Here is a 13,663-nt window from a genome sequence, read left to right on the forward strand (position 1 = left end):
ACAGCACACAGGCTGGCAATATAACCACAGTTCTACACATCTGAAAAGCATCAGCAACACACAACCCATGGAAAAAAGCCAGCATTTAATACAAGTCCTTAGACATGCCACATGAAGTGTGTTATTTTCCTGCCCTTTTTTCAAACTGCATCACAAGATTTCACAAGGTAGAAGGAAAATCGAGAAGACAAAGTGATGACACAGCACTGGAAACCCCAGAAATAACTCAGTGCAGGGAACAGCAGGTGTGTTCTCCATGGGGAGAATATCTGCAAAATAAAATTGTGTTAAATCTTCATAAGCAAGAAACGTTGGATGGGCTGAAAAGGTGTGAAGGAGGGTCTGTGTGCTTTGAAAAAAAATAAAACCTTCTTCTGTGTAAATAGCTTTCATTTTATTCAAAAAAGTAAATATTCTTCACCACAGCTCAAGCAGTCATGGCTCAATCCTTATGTCCATGATGGATTTTATTGTCTGATGTGAAATAATGGAATTAAAGTATTCAATACTTTTCTCAATGAGGTGATTGAAATTGCAGGGTCTGCTGAGGAAAACATCATTAAAGGGTGTAGGGAACAACTTCTACACTTGCTAAAGACAGTGTTCTTAGATTAGGGGTAAACAAAGTGCAAAAGAATTTGATTGGAATTTTTTTTGAGTGCAAATTATTGAACATAATTCTGGAAAAACAATCAATGGTCTGAAGTCCCACGGGTCACAGACACAGGGCCGGGTGTGCCCAGCATGCACAAAAATCAGGGAAGTTTCAAACAGCTCTTTTTCTTCCCAAAAGCTGTTAGTTCTCTCAGTGCTTTGAAGCTCACAATATTCTCAGGAGCAAAGCCCAGGTGACAAAGATTTATGTGTTCAGGTTATAAGAAGGAAACTGAATACCAGGATACATTTAAACGTGTTTAACATGATGGCACACAATAATATTGCCAATGGAAATTGTAAATCATTGGTTACACTGCAGCAAATTAAATATGGCTCTCCCTGCTTTTTGTGACAGAGAATTCTGAGAATTTACATTTGTGGGAATGGCATTTATTGCCAGCTATAACTTCTCTTCAAAGTGAATAATAAAAAATGCATTATTTTTGCTATTTCAAATAAAGATGTCAAACCCATCCTGTCTCATTCCCCACGCTGGGAACAGGATATTGCAGGAGGGGACTCAACAACAGGTGCCCAGCACTGCCCCTCTTAGGGTGGGGGCTCAAAATGCACCTGATTTGGGGGATTTCAGCCAGGCAAATTCTCCATTTTCAAGTGTAAAACCACAGTGTGGGGAGAAGCAGCTCGAAGCCATAACCTGTGTCACAAAATCAAACACACCTGTGCTGGCCTGGCAGGGGGAATGACAGCACACGAATCCTACACAGGGGCCTTCAGGGTTTAGACACTAAGCTGATTTAAACTGATGGCTTAAAAAAAATTTAAGGCAAAACACTATGTAGCACCTAATCTTGTAAAACAATAAATGCAGCAATGGACTCCCAACATCCCCTGACCAAAGTTTGACAGTGCCTTAAATTGCATAATTATCAAACAATTCAATTTCATTTGTCTGGGACAAAGCTAGTGGCTTTTATTTTACAAAGACCATTCATCACTTACATAAATGTGATAAAACTAATCCCGATCCAAAGCTCCTTTGTGGGATTAATGTCCCTTAAAACAGGGAAATGAGACATTCCATTCCTTCTGGGAAAAATGCTGAAGGATTGGGAAAGAACTAATTTATGGCTACAAGGCTGCTGATGATTAATGTAATATCCCCAGTCTACAATGCAACCTTCACTTAATTAGTGCCTGTAATTGGGAGTTGTAAAGATAAGATTAATTGAATCTTGAGGATGTTAAAAGTTTAATACATTGGAACATGGTTATTGTGTTATCTGAAACTGCAGCCTGCAAAACGCCAAGCGAGGCTTTAGAGAACAGCCCATGGAGAGACAAAGAAAAAAGACTTGCTTGGATAGAAACCAGCCAGAGAGGAGGAATTTCCAGCTTATAAAAAAGAACTATATGTAATAATATACAAATCAAAATACCCCAGCACAGAATGGCAATAGCTGACTCCAATTTTAGAAATTAACTTTTTTTCTTTGGGCCAGTCTTTAGGAAGCAGAGCCTACACATCCCTCTGCATTTATTCTTAGGAATTCAAAATATTAACTGCAGAAGAGAATTAAAAGTAGGTCAAATTCTGCTTTAAGTTATGCTCACAAATCTGACTGATTTACATAAAGATAGGCAATAAAGACAGAATTTGGGCTGCTATTTAAAACCAGGAAGAGAAACAGGAGGCTCCTGCACGTATGGCACAGATTGAGCTCCATCTACACATAAAATGATTGATTACGAGGCAGAACAACAATGGAAAGACTAAAAATTGCTGCAATCAAAGGGGTGCAGTTACTGAGCAATGAACACCCACGGAGGGCTGGCTTTGTGTGGCACTCATGGCACCGACCCCCTGCTCTCTGGGCACAACACCCCAGCACTTGCTGGGGACAGGAGTCCTGGTGTGCCTCAGCACAATTTGTCACCATCCCCACAGCTGGGGCTCAGTTCAGCTGCAAAACCTCAATTCCACAGGCAAGCCACAGGTCTGTGCGTGGTAAAAAACAGCCAACTGCTTCCTTTTCTATAGGCATGATTTCAGCAGCCCCCAGTGCAGGGAACACTGACCTGGAGCCATGGGGCAGGATCTGTCCCTCTGGCTCAGCCTGGTCCTCAGGAAAAGGGAAATTTACAGCCACAGAGCTAAAGCAGCAGCTGCTCGAAGATAAATCAAACTTCCAAGGCATTGGGCTTGCAAACCACCCTTCAGTCCATATTCCAATGGTCAGCCTTGCAGAGGCTGACCAAGACAAAGGGCCAGGCTTCACCCAAAACCCTGCCACTCAGCAGTTTGGGGGATTACAGCAGGAAAAATGTGCTGCTGCTCTGCCAGGGAGCGTGAGATTTACGCAATGGGGAAAGAAAAAACCAGCTCAAGATAAAAAAAGTTATAGTTCTGTGACTCAAATGTCATCTTACCCCAAAGTCAACAATTTGAAAGTAATATACTGAGCCTTTTAAATTACCTTTTTCTACTTTCCACCAAAACAACAGAAAATCCCTGAAGTGGATCAAGTACCACTTGTACACATCCAGAACTTGCTGTTCCGCAGGAAAGACTCTCAGCTTCCAAACTTATTTCATGAAACCTAATTCCAGCATTTCTGATCTCTACTTCCATGTAATTTTCTGAGTTCTTGAGTCAGGATCACAGGTCCAAAAGGTTTTGCCCCAAAACTATAACTGGGTTAGAAAATTATCTTCCTGGAGTGATAGCTTGCTTTTGTTAATATGGAATCCCAAAATGGTTTGGGTTGGAAGAGATCTTAAATATCCATTTCCAACCCTGCCATGGGCAGGGACACTTCCCACTGTCCCAGGCTGCTCCCAGCCCCAATGTCCAGCCTGGCCTTGGGCACTGCCAGGGATCTGGGGGCAGCCACAGCTGCTCTGGGCACCCTGTGCCAGGGCATCACCTCCCTCTCAGGAAAGAGCTCCTTCCCAACATGAGTTGAACTGGACAGTCCCCTCTCTATCCTTAACACAAAAGAGAGATCTGTCCTATTTGCCAGCATAGGATATCATTAATAGAGTAATTTTCTTGGTGTTTTGTTTATTCCCCTGGAATGGGGCTTGATGGATGTGGATAATTATCAGACTATAAAAGCCAGCAAATGTGCTATTTTCTATCGCTCTAAATCATCAAACAAATAAAGTGTGAAACAGCATTTCTGAATACAATTTTCCCCTCTAATGGCTTAGAATTATTATCAGGAACAATGAGAATAAATAAGCAAATGTCTTGTGAATTAAGAATTAAACAAGTGTGTCAGTAAAAACGAGCATTCAGGCCATCCTGGGATGCAGGGACCCCTTTGGAGGCCACCAGGGAATGATGTAACAGGGAATTCACTCAGGCAGCTTCCAGCACCAGTTGCTCCTCAGGGACCTCCCAGTCTCAGGTTCTCCCCTCACTGCTGCTTCCTCAAAGGGAGTCAGCTCAGTTTTGGCTTCCAGTGGCCAAAAAGACACTAAAAACTTCATCCACAGCACCCTACTCATATCTGTTTTTTCCTTGTTTAAGAGGAATTTTTCTCACCTGAAACCATCTCCACCTTTGGCAGAGGACCAGACCATCCTGTCCCTTCATCCAACATCCCCCAAAGCTTCCTAGACCTTCTCTCCTCCAGCTGTCACTCCCAGAGTTTTTCATAGTTACACCTTGTTCCACACCTTATTTACATTCTCTTGCACCAACACAGAGCAACTAAGCAGTGATTACTTCACCAAATGCCACACCCCCACTCTCTGGGAGTCCAGACTCCATGGGCAGGAGGACCTTCAACCACAAGACTTTGGAAATGTCACTTCAATGCAGTTCCTGTGAGAAGGTAAGAAACTCAATTTCACAGAGTCTGCACAAGGTCTGCCCAAGCAGGCCCCACACAGTTTAACACACCATAATTACTGGAATAAGGAACAGAAACAGAACAGGAGCAGCACATTCAAAATGCCCAGGCCCATGTGTCAAGCTGGGGTGAGTTATCTGTCTTCAAAGCAGATTTAATTGTGCCAAGAACGCTGACCCTTTGAAGATTCAAATGCCAACCTGCTCTCAGCCACGACAGGCAGAATGAAAAGCTGCTATTTCAGTCTCTGTAAGGCAAAGGGTGCCCATAAACCCAGAATCTGAACCCCGACCTTCAACATCTTTAGCCCCCACGAGAGCAGCCAAGGCTCCAAAGAAAACCCCTCGTCCATCAGGAATATTTATCACCCAACAGAACCATTAAGAACCACCATTAGCACAGGGTGGGTGCTCCCTGCAAAGTTCAGATCCTGCTCCTAAGGCCTCATTTTTCTACAAGGTAAAACACTTATTAAACATCTCCTCACTGTGTCAGAGCAAAGCACAGGGTAAAAGTGGGAGTTTCCACGCCAGAATACCCTGAGCTGGAAGAGACCCACAGGGATCAGAGTCCAACTCCTATTGTCCAACACTATTTTTAAGCTGTTTTGCCTGTAGGGAAAATAAAAAAGGTATTTCAACAAGAAGAACTGATTGTTCCTTTGTTGGTAGCACTGTCACCTCCCTTCCACAGTCACCTCTCTTTTCCTCACCTTCACCTCCCTCCATAATTAACCTCCCTTCATGCCTCTCTCCCCACAATTTGTTAAAATACTGAAATCAACTCCTTTTCTTCTTCTCATCAAATCTGAGGTTGGCCCACACTGAATGGGCTGGAAATATCCCATATCCCTTCTCAAGATCCTGGTCAGGAAGGAAAATCTCTGGATTCCCTCTCCTATCCCCTTCTGCTGTGTCCCATCAGGAATGCAAGCACTGCTCTGGAGATAAGATGACACAGGGATCAGAGAGCTCCTTGTTCCTGGGAAAGAACCTCTATCAAGTGCCTGCAGTTTTATCTTTAATGGATCATTTCACAGGACAACAGATGATGGAATCCAGTATCTTTAACCAGCAGTGTCAATGATGTCAAATAATGACATTTTTATTGAAATACACCCAGGGAGAGAGATAGACACGGAGGCTGGGGAGTATCAACTCCAAAAGCCATAATTAGGAGTAAATAAGTAATGACAGGACCAAATTACAACCCCAAAACACACCAAACACTTCTGCTTCTCACAGCTGCTCAGTGCAACCCTTGGGGAACCAGCACAGAGAGAAAATCAGGGCAAAGCTGCTCAGGAAGGGTCTGGGCAGCACCAAACACACCCAGCACTCACCCAAGGGCCATTTCACTCCAGCCAATCACTTTTCCACACAAAGAACTTTCTCATGATCCACAATATGAAGAAATGGCAGCGATTTTGCTGCCAATGGAACAACAGGATGAAAAACTTCCTCCTTCCCCAAAGAAACTGAAGTTGTGGTTGCAAAGTCTCCGTTTGTTTTCCAGTAAGGATGGGCAGAATACCTCAGGTTACTCTGAAGTTGGGATCAATTCCCCAGGGATTGAGTACTGGAAGATTAGAGTCAAGCCTAACTTGTGCCAATCATGTACTTCCAAAAGACTCCTCAACCCTTAAAGTTGCCTTGAGCTAGAAATAGGATTAAAGAGCCATTAGTTTCAAGAAGTGACATTAGACAGGAGCTTCTTAAAATTCTGATTTTAAAGCAATATGAATTTTCAAGAGGTACAACTGAACTCCAGGATTAGCACAATGGGCTACTTTCACAGTGATTCACTAACCCCCAACTCAATGAATACAAAGAGATTTTTCCAGAACTCCAAATGCAATTTTTAAATACTATTTTAAAGCAGAGAATTTAATGTGAACAACCATCTGCTCTTGGAAGGACTCTCACTGCCCCAGTCCAGTCAGCTCCACAGCACAAATGCCAGGCACAAAGCACAAAATTACAGAGCACATTGGAGTGTCTCTCCCTCCACATGTAAAAATATCCCACAGCCTGCCTCTGTCTGCAGTGAATGAGCAGCATGAAGGAGCCATTTTACTAAGAAAAGGTGTTTGGGGAAAAACATTATGAAGTCATTTACTCATTCAGTTTAGCCAAGAAGATAATTAGTGCACAATTCAACAGAGATGAATGACTACAATATTCATCCCCTTGCCATTCCCCGTTATTTGTTTGGAAGAACCTGTTCACATCAGATTTATTTCCCTAAACTGGCAATCAGATTATTAATTACTGGTTGTTTTTGTAGTGGATACCATACAAATAGAAAGAAAAGCAAAGATTATGCTTCAAAGAGCCTGTGTTCTAAACTAATAGCTCATTTCAGCTCCAGAAACAAGGAGAGAAAAAAGGTAATCAGGGGAGATCAGAGATATCTGTGCCTTGTACCAAGTGACCTGTGTGAGCTGCCTCCTTCACCAGGCACAGCAACATGTACTCCTGAAAAAAACACGGATAACTGCCTACAGCAGAACAAAAGAAATTTGCTCATGAGTAATGAAAGATATTCTTAGATTAGGAAACCCCTTGTGCTAGAGGTGCAATGCCTCTACACACACACTCTTTTCTTTTTTGAGGAGAAAAAAATCCAGCATTCCAAAGGTTTAATGCTCCTCATCCATCAAACTGCACCGTTTCCAACTACAACTGCTTTGAAGTGAGCGCTGTGTTCTTGTCAGCATCAAAGCCACAAGTGCTGTAGCTGAGATTTGATAAAGATCACTGACACAGTTTGTAAAGTTTCCTTTATTTCTTCTGTTTGATCCCCTTTGTGTCTCTGATTGGGCAGTTGGAAATGAAGTGGATGCAAACCCAGCACATCCATTCCTCGGAACATTAAGGGGTTAACAAGTGCACAGCTCTCAGACTGCACAGAGTGCTATTTAAGTGCTGTCATTACTACAGGCTCCTCTTATTTTAAACCACACTTGTGCTGCACTTGGCATCACCCCTCGACAATTTTCTCTGCTGAGTAAAGAAAAAAAAAAATCCCCGCTGATTTCTGCCAACGTGTTAACAAAATGTGAATAAAGACAAAGCTCTGCAGCACCACTCTGGGTTCCTCCCGGCCTTTCCAAGCCCTGCTTCCAGCACGATGCCAAGCTGGAATTTGCAAGCTCATTGTCCCACAGGGCCCAAGTCAGATCAGGCTGAAGGAGTGAGATGGAGCATGGAAGCACATCTCCCTCCCCTCCTGTCTCAGTGCTCTGCTCAAAAGCCTCTGTTATTAAACCAATCTGTGATCCTGTCAGACTTCCATAGATCTTCATTTCAAATCAGGCCTGAGCTCTGAGCAGACACTTTCCAAAGGCAGGAATGAGTTGGAGCAAGAGCCTTCCTGGATCAAAGACCTGTTCCTCTCAATCCAGCTGGGGCTCCTGAGCTGACAGCAATGACTGTGCTGCAGACACAGCATGGACCACCAGGGCAGTGGGCTGGCAGCCACCTGAGGATGCCACTGTGGAAATGGGGATGTGACCCCAGAGCAGCACCTCGTCCTTCCGAGATCATGATGGAAAGTGCCAAGAGGAACCACAGGTGGGAAGGATCTCCTCTTTGCTGGGTCAGGTACAACTCACAGATGAACCTCAACCTCTAAGATTTCTAATTTCAACCAAATGAACAGGCTCAGTAAAGACAACCAAAAATGCAGAGACCAAAAACTAAAATGGCAGCAGAGTACAAAACAATTCCCTGCCTTTTGCAGTGGGTTTGGGTGAGAATAGAAACCAAAGAGGGCTCTGGAGGGGAAGCACAGACAGCACCGAGCTTAGTGAAAGGGGTGCTGAGGCTGAGGTCAATCCATCTGTGCTGTCCCAGAGCACCAGTCCCTCCTCAGACAAGTTCCACAGTTGATTCCATCAGTCCCAGAGTCTGGCTTGACATTCATGGCATTTTCTCTCAGTTAGATGAGGGTGAATGAAGAAAGGCAATACATGAGTCCTAACTCCCCAAATCCTGTGCCTCCTCTGCAGCAGAAAAATGACCTTTTAATAATCTCTCTACAGCAGCCTAATGAAAGACCACAAAAACCTGAGTCTATTAAAAGAGAAATCTCCACTATTGCACTGCAGCACCTGATTGGGAAGATAATCCACAAACACAAGTCAGAGCTCATTCAGGTCCTGGAACGTGGTGACCCCGTGGATTCTGAAAGCAAACCACCAGCCAGCACTGGCCCCTTCCCGATGGAGCCACCTCATCCTTCTCCCACAGCACCACCTCCAGGATGAAGGGCTGGGGAGCTGGGCTGGGTACTGGCAGCAGAGTGGTTTGTATTGATTAACTAATGACTGCAGTGCGTGCAGGGCTGTATTAATAACTCACTGCTCTGCTCTCAGTTATCAGGGAATTACAGGGGGATACAACTCTGCATCTCAACACATCCCTCCTTCCATGCATCTCCCAGCAAATCAACATGCACATGGATTCTCAGTGCAGAAAGCCCATCCCAAAGCAGCTTTCACCTTCATTTTAGAAGAGTCAGGAGAGTGAAAAGCTGTTCTGCCTGGTCATACTTTATCTCACTTTCCTTTTATTCCTTTTAATGAATATCCCTGTTCCTTTCTCTCTCCCTTTTATCAACAGAAAAGGGTCTTGCTTTGCCAAATCTGCCTGAGAGCAAATGGTGTTGCAGTTAATCTATAAATCAAGCACCACCATAAATTCTGCTCATTCTCCATCCAAAACTGCAGAGCTGAAAAACAGATTACATGGGACAGCAGAGGCAGGAAGGAAATCTGGGAGCTGTGAGGAGCTGCCATCATGGCCAAATGGCGTTCCCTGCTTCTTCTTTCTCCACACTCCACCCAAAAAGCCTCCAAACACCTCTGCTGCCAGGCCTGGAACACGTTTAAGAGCAAGGACACCTCACACACTTCCCATGGAAGATGATGCAGACTTTGGGGATTGAGGGAGGAAAGGCTGCAGAATCTTCTCCTGAATTCCCTAACACCAAGAAACACAAAAAGTGAAACTCAGAAAAATAAAAATTCTCAGCACGGAGCCTCAGCTCCCTCAAGGGCAAATCTCAGCTGTGATTCCAGCTAATGCAGCCTAAGGAATCTCAGGATCTCCAGACTGCAAGGGCTACTGAGATCCCAATAATCAACACCTGCAGTCACATCTGATCCCTGCAGTGACTCCAGCAGCCTGGGCAGTGCCCCCCGAGAGGAGGGAATGGCAGGAGGCAATACCTGATGAAGGGATGGTGCCCTGCCCCCTGCAGCCACACAGCTCCCTACCAGACATTAAAGCAGCAGCTCTCAGTGGAATTACACCGAGCTCATGGAACATCTGGGAGAGTGTTAAAGCAGGGGGACAGAGCAGAACATCACACGGGAGAGGCGGTGAGGGGCCAGCACCCTGCACAGAAAGTGAGGAGGGAAGCTGCAAGAGTTAAGCTCTGTGACTGTGTTAGGTCATTTTCCTCCTCCAAGGCAGTTTTCCAGGGATTAACATTTTCTATTCTAAGGGGAGGACAGGACAAGAGTTCAGCTAAGAAAGCTGCAGGGACAGCTTTCCCCAGGACAAGAGTAAGAAATACAACCAGAGAGATCCTCAGCACTTCAGAGCTGCTGCTGCTTCAGGAGCTGCTTTTAGCCGAGGACAGAGAGGGCTCCTTTGGGAATCCTCTCCCAAGGGAACAACCACGTCTTGCATTAAATCTCCCCCTCACAGGCCTGTTAGGAAAGGTGACGTTTCCCTGCTGACAGCAGCACTACCAGGTACAACAAATGTACTAAACTGTAGATGTTATGAGAAAGCCATGGAATCCCATAATGATTTGGGTTGAAAGGGACCTTAAAGTGCATCCAGTGCCACCCCTGCCATGGGCAGGGACACCTCCCACTGTCCCAGGTGCTCCAAGCCCTGTCCAGCCTGGCCTTGGGCACTGGCAGGGATGGAGCAGCTACAAGTCCTCCCATGGATTTGCCTTCCTTGGCTGCTGAAGACTGGACTTACCCCACCCAGGGAGCCTCTCTGGGCACCTGGAAGGAAGAAAGCAGAAATTCGAAAATATTTTAACCAACAAAGGCTTGGGGTAACTCCGTGGATCCTCAGGTTTGTAGTCTTCAGACTTTCACAAGACAGAATTCCAGAAGTGTTTCTAGAATGTAATTGTATGGGACCAGTGCTTCCAACTAATCATATTATTTTAAAGTTCCTTTGGTAATTTGTCCTTAATTCCACATAAACTGCTGTTCTGGCATAAAGTGTACTTTGTGATATCAAAGTCAAACAGATTAGGCATGATCCACTTCCAGCGAGGGAGTGTTTTGGAGAGGAGATGATATAACTTAAAAGCTAAAGCTGGCTCCCTGTTTTAATTAAAGGGGATTAAACATCCATCATGATAAGGGAAAAGGGACATTTTATAAAAATCAATTACCTTCCTCAGTGTCAGTCTGGTTTAACACCTGCAGTTTCTGAGAGAAGGAAGAGTGTAACATCCCCCCAGCACTCAGAGAAGGTAAATTAAACACTGTTGCTGTACAGCAAGATCAGTCACAAAATATCCAAGAAAAAAGACTTCATTACCAATCAGGTGTTACACTGTTGACAAAAAAAAAAAAAAAAAAAAAGAAAAGATGTTACACTCCTAAAGTGTATCTGGCAGATTCACAATACTGAGATTCAAAGTTTCCTGCAGCACTTCCCCACCCCAGGAAGCCTCCAGGTAGGATTGCACATCTTTATGGAGATACAGGGAAGTGCTGGTGGAGCACCTCAGCCTTTAAAAAAATTCTTTTGGAATTGCATCCACTGCTCAATAAAATGCCATAATAACCATGAAGAATGAGGCCTGGCATGCAGCTTTGTTGCTTCTGTCATTATAAAATCAGTTTCTGCTTGCACCGTTTGACAATATGCTCAATTTTAGATCTCACACAGGAGTGTATGAGGTAATTACACATAATGTGTATAATTGATACAGTAAAAATTCCTACCAGAGAGGTTTAATATGGGGCTGCAGAATGAAATACATTTCTGTTTTTTCAAAAGTTTGAGACTATGAAAAGGTGACAATTAAATTCCTAATGGGAGAGGGACATTTTACTGTAATTTGAGAAAAAAGCAAGGAAAAGGCTGGATGGCAGCTCTCGCCTGAGGGGTTTCACATGAGGTTACACAACTGCTCCCAGTTCCGGGGGTGCTGCATGGGAAGTGCCCACACCTTCCACGCTTCCTCTTCAACCTGTCAGACTGATTTTCCAGCTGGAAACAACTGCAGGGTGAGCACGGCGTGGAGCAGAGCACGAGCCTGGGAACAGCACATCGGGAGGGATAATCCCCCCTGGAATGAGGCGAGTCCAAGCCAGGGCAGGGTGGGACGGGGGCTGCAGCAGCAGCCCCTGGGGCTGAACACAAACAGTCCTGCTCTCCTCACTACAACACAACAGAACTCAATAAATAAATGCACTGCAATCTACAGGCACAGATAAATCATTTAATGAGGCTGGGAACAGGAAAATGGCTGTTTTCCATTACCCCTTTGTTCTCCCTCATCACTGGGTGACCTTTCGTTGCTCAACGGCTTCACTGGTGCTGAACAAGTTTTTGAGCTGCATCCCAGTGACCCAACCCCGTGCAGACACATCCCAGTGCTGCAGCCTGTCCTGCTCTGCCAGGGCACAGCACCGGCACCGGGAGGGCTGGCAGCAGGACTCCTCTGCAGTGACAAAGACACTCATTAATCAAGGACTTGTAAGACCAGGCAGATGCTCGTTAGCTTGTACAGAGAAGCCACTTTCAGCTGGTGAAGCCAGCTTGCAGGGCGTTGGACTGGGGGGGTCTCCAGAGGTCCCTTCCAACCCAAACAATTCTGGGATTTTGTGAAATAAACACAGATTTTTCCTAAAACCCACTTGAATGAGGTCTGGGAGGGAACTGACTCCTTTCCCCTGAGAAGGAAGCAGGGCTGGTGGCTCCTCACCCTTCCCACAGCCTGGATAGAAGCACCCCAAGATAATTTATGGGAGACACAAAGGAAGAGTTACGGTTTTTAACAGGCAATCCTGAAGCAGATACTACCAATATAGAGTCCTTGGTTCCACTGAATAAATATCTCTGACAGCCAAACAATAACTCTGCCTCTTATTTTAGAGCTCAACCCCAAACTGGTAGACTTTTTAACTCTCCACACTCCTGCTATTCCCTGAGGTGCTTCCAAGATGATCACTGTCAGAGTCACGGAGTCTATAAAAAGGATGAAGGAAGCTGGGAAATTTCCACAGAGGTGGTGCCAGCAAAACAGAACGAACATTTCAGCCATCCCTGAGTAAAGTCAGGCTGCAGCACTGGAATTCCATCAGTGCAGTCCAAGAGCTCCCCCAGCTGAGCTCTGGGATGGCTGCAGTCACTCCCAGAATGGCTCAGGTACCTGGAAAGTTCCAGATGTGCTCCAAAGGGACTGGGATTTACTCTTTGAAGCCAGCGCTTGTTCAGAGAAGAGCTTGAGAACTCCTTAAGAGGACCTGTCACAGTGCAGAACAAGGAAGGAGTAACTTGGGGAGTGGCAAGGAAGGCCCTGCCAAACCAGCAGTGGCATCCTGTCACAAGCCAGCCCATTCTGTGTCACACACTGTCACCTACCCACGACAACTCCATTGAAAAGGAAAACCTTCTGCTCCAAACGTGGTTTGTCCTCAAAATCCTCATTTTCCCCCAGGTGGGGCAGCATTAGAGAAAGAGTGACTCTCACAAACACAGGCTGGAGAAAGGATGGAAAAACCCAACCCAAACCTCAGATCAGCTGCTCTCACCCCTCCTGGAGCTGCCACTCCTGCTGGGACTGTGCTGGTGTCCCTGTGTTCCGTGAGCAAAGGGGATGAGGAGCTTCCTGTGGGCTGTGGCACCATCTGCTGGAGATGGAACCAGGAAAATGGGCTGGAATGAAGGGATCCTGGAGGAAAAACTGACAGGATCCAAACTGAGAGAATCATGGAATATCCTGAGCTGGGAGGGACCCACAGGAATGATCCATTCCAAGCCCTGGCCTTGCACAGACACCCCAACAATCCCACCCTGGGCATCCCTGGCAGCGCTGTCCAAACACTCCTGCAGCTCTGGCAGCCTCGGGGCCGGGACCATTCCCTGGGGAGCCTGGGCAGTGCCCAGCAGCCTCTGGGGAAGAACCTTTCCCTG

General features: G+C 45.5%; 1 protein-coding gene across 6 annotated transcripts in view; it reads right to left on the reverse strand.

Moving 5' to 3' along the window:
• The window catches only part of KDM4B (lysine demethylase 4B), a 72,365-nt gene that overhangs the window by 43,737 nt on the left and 14,965 nt on the right, over positions 1–13,663 (reverse strand). Inside the window, exon 6 of one of the 6 annotated variants that reach the window (XM_068996874.1) lies at positions 112–269. The exons of 4 other annotated variants lie outside the window; for them this stretch is intronic. In XM_068996874.1, the coding sequence (XP_068852975.1) occupies position 269 (1 nt within the window). In that variant the 3' untranslated portion in view covers positions 112–268. Of the gene's footprint in view, positions 1–111; positions 270–11,962; positions 12,994–13,663 lie in introns of those variants that run through there. One more of the 6 variants, XM_068996872.1, reaches the window with a different exon arrangement.

This window comes from Aphelocoma coerulescens, chromosome 28 (assembly GCF_041296385.1).
Source record: "Aphelocoma coerulescens isolate FSJ_1873_10779 chromosome 28, UR_Acoe_1.0, whole genome shotgun sequence".
Classification (NCBI taxonomy): Eukaryota; Metazoa; Chordata; class Aves; order Passeriformes; family Corvidae; genus Aphelocoma; species Aphelocoma coerulescens.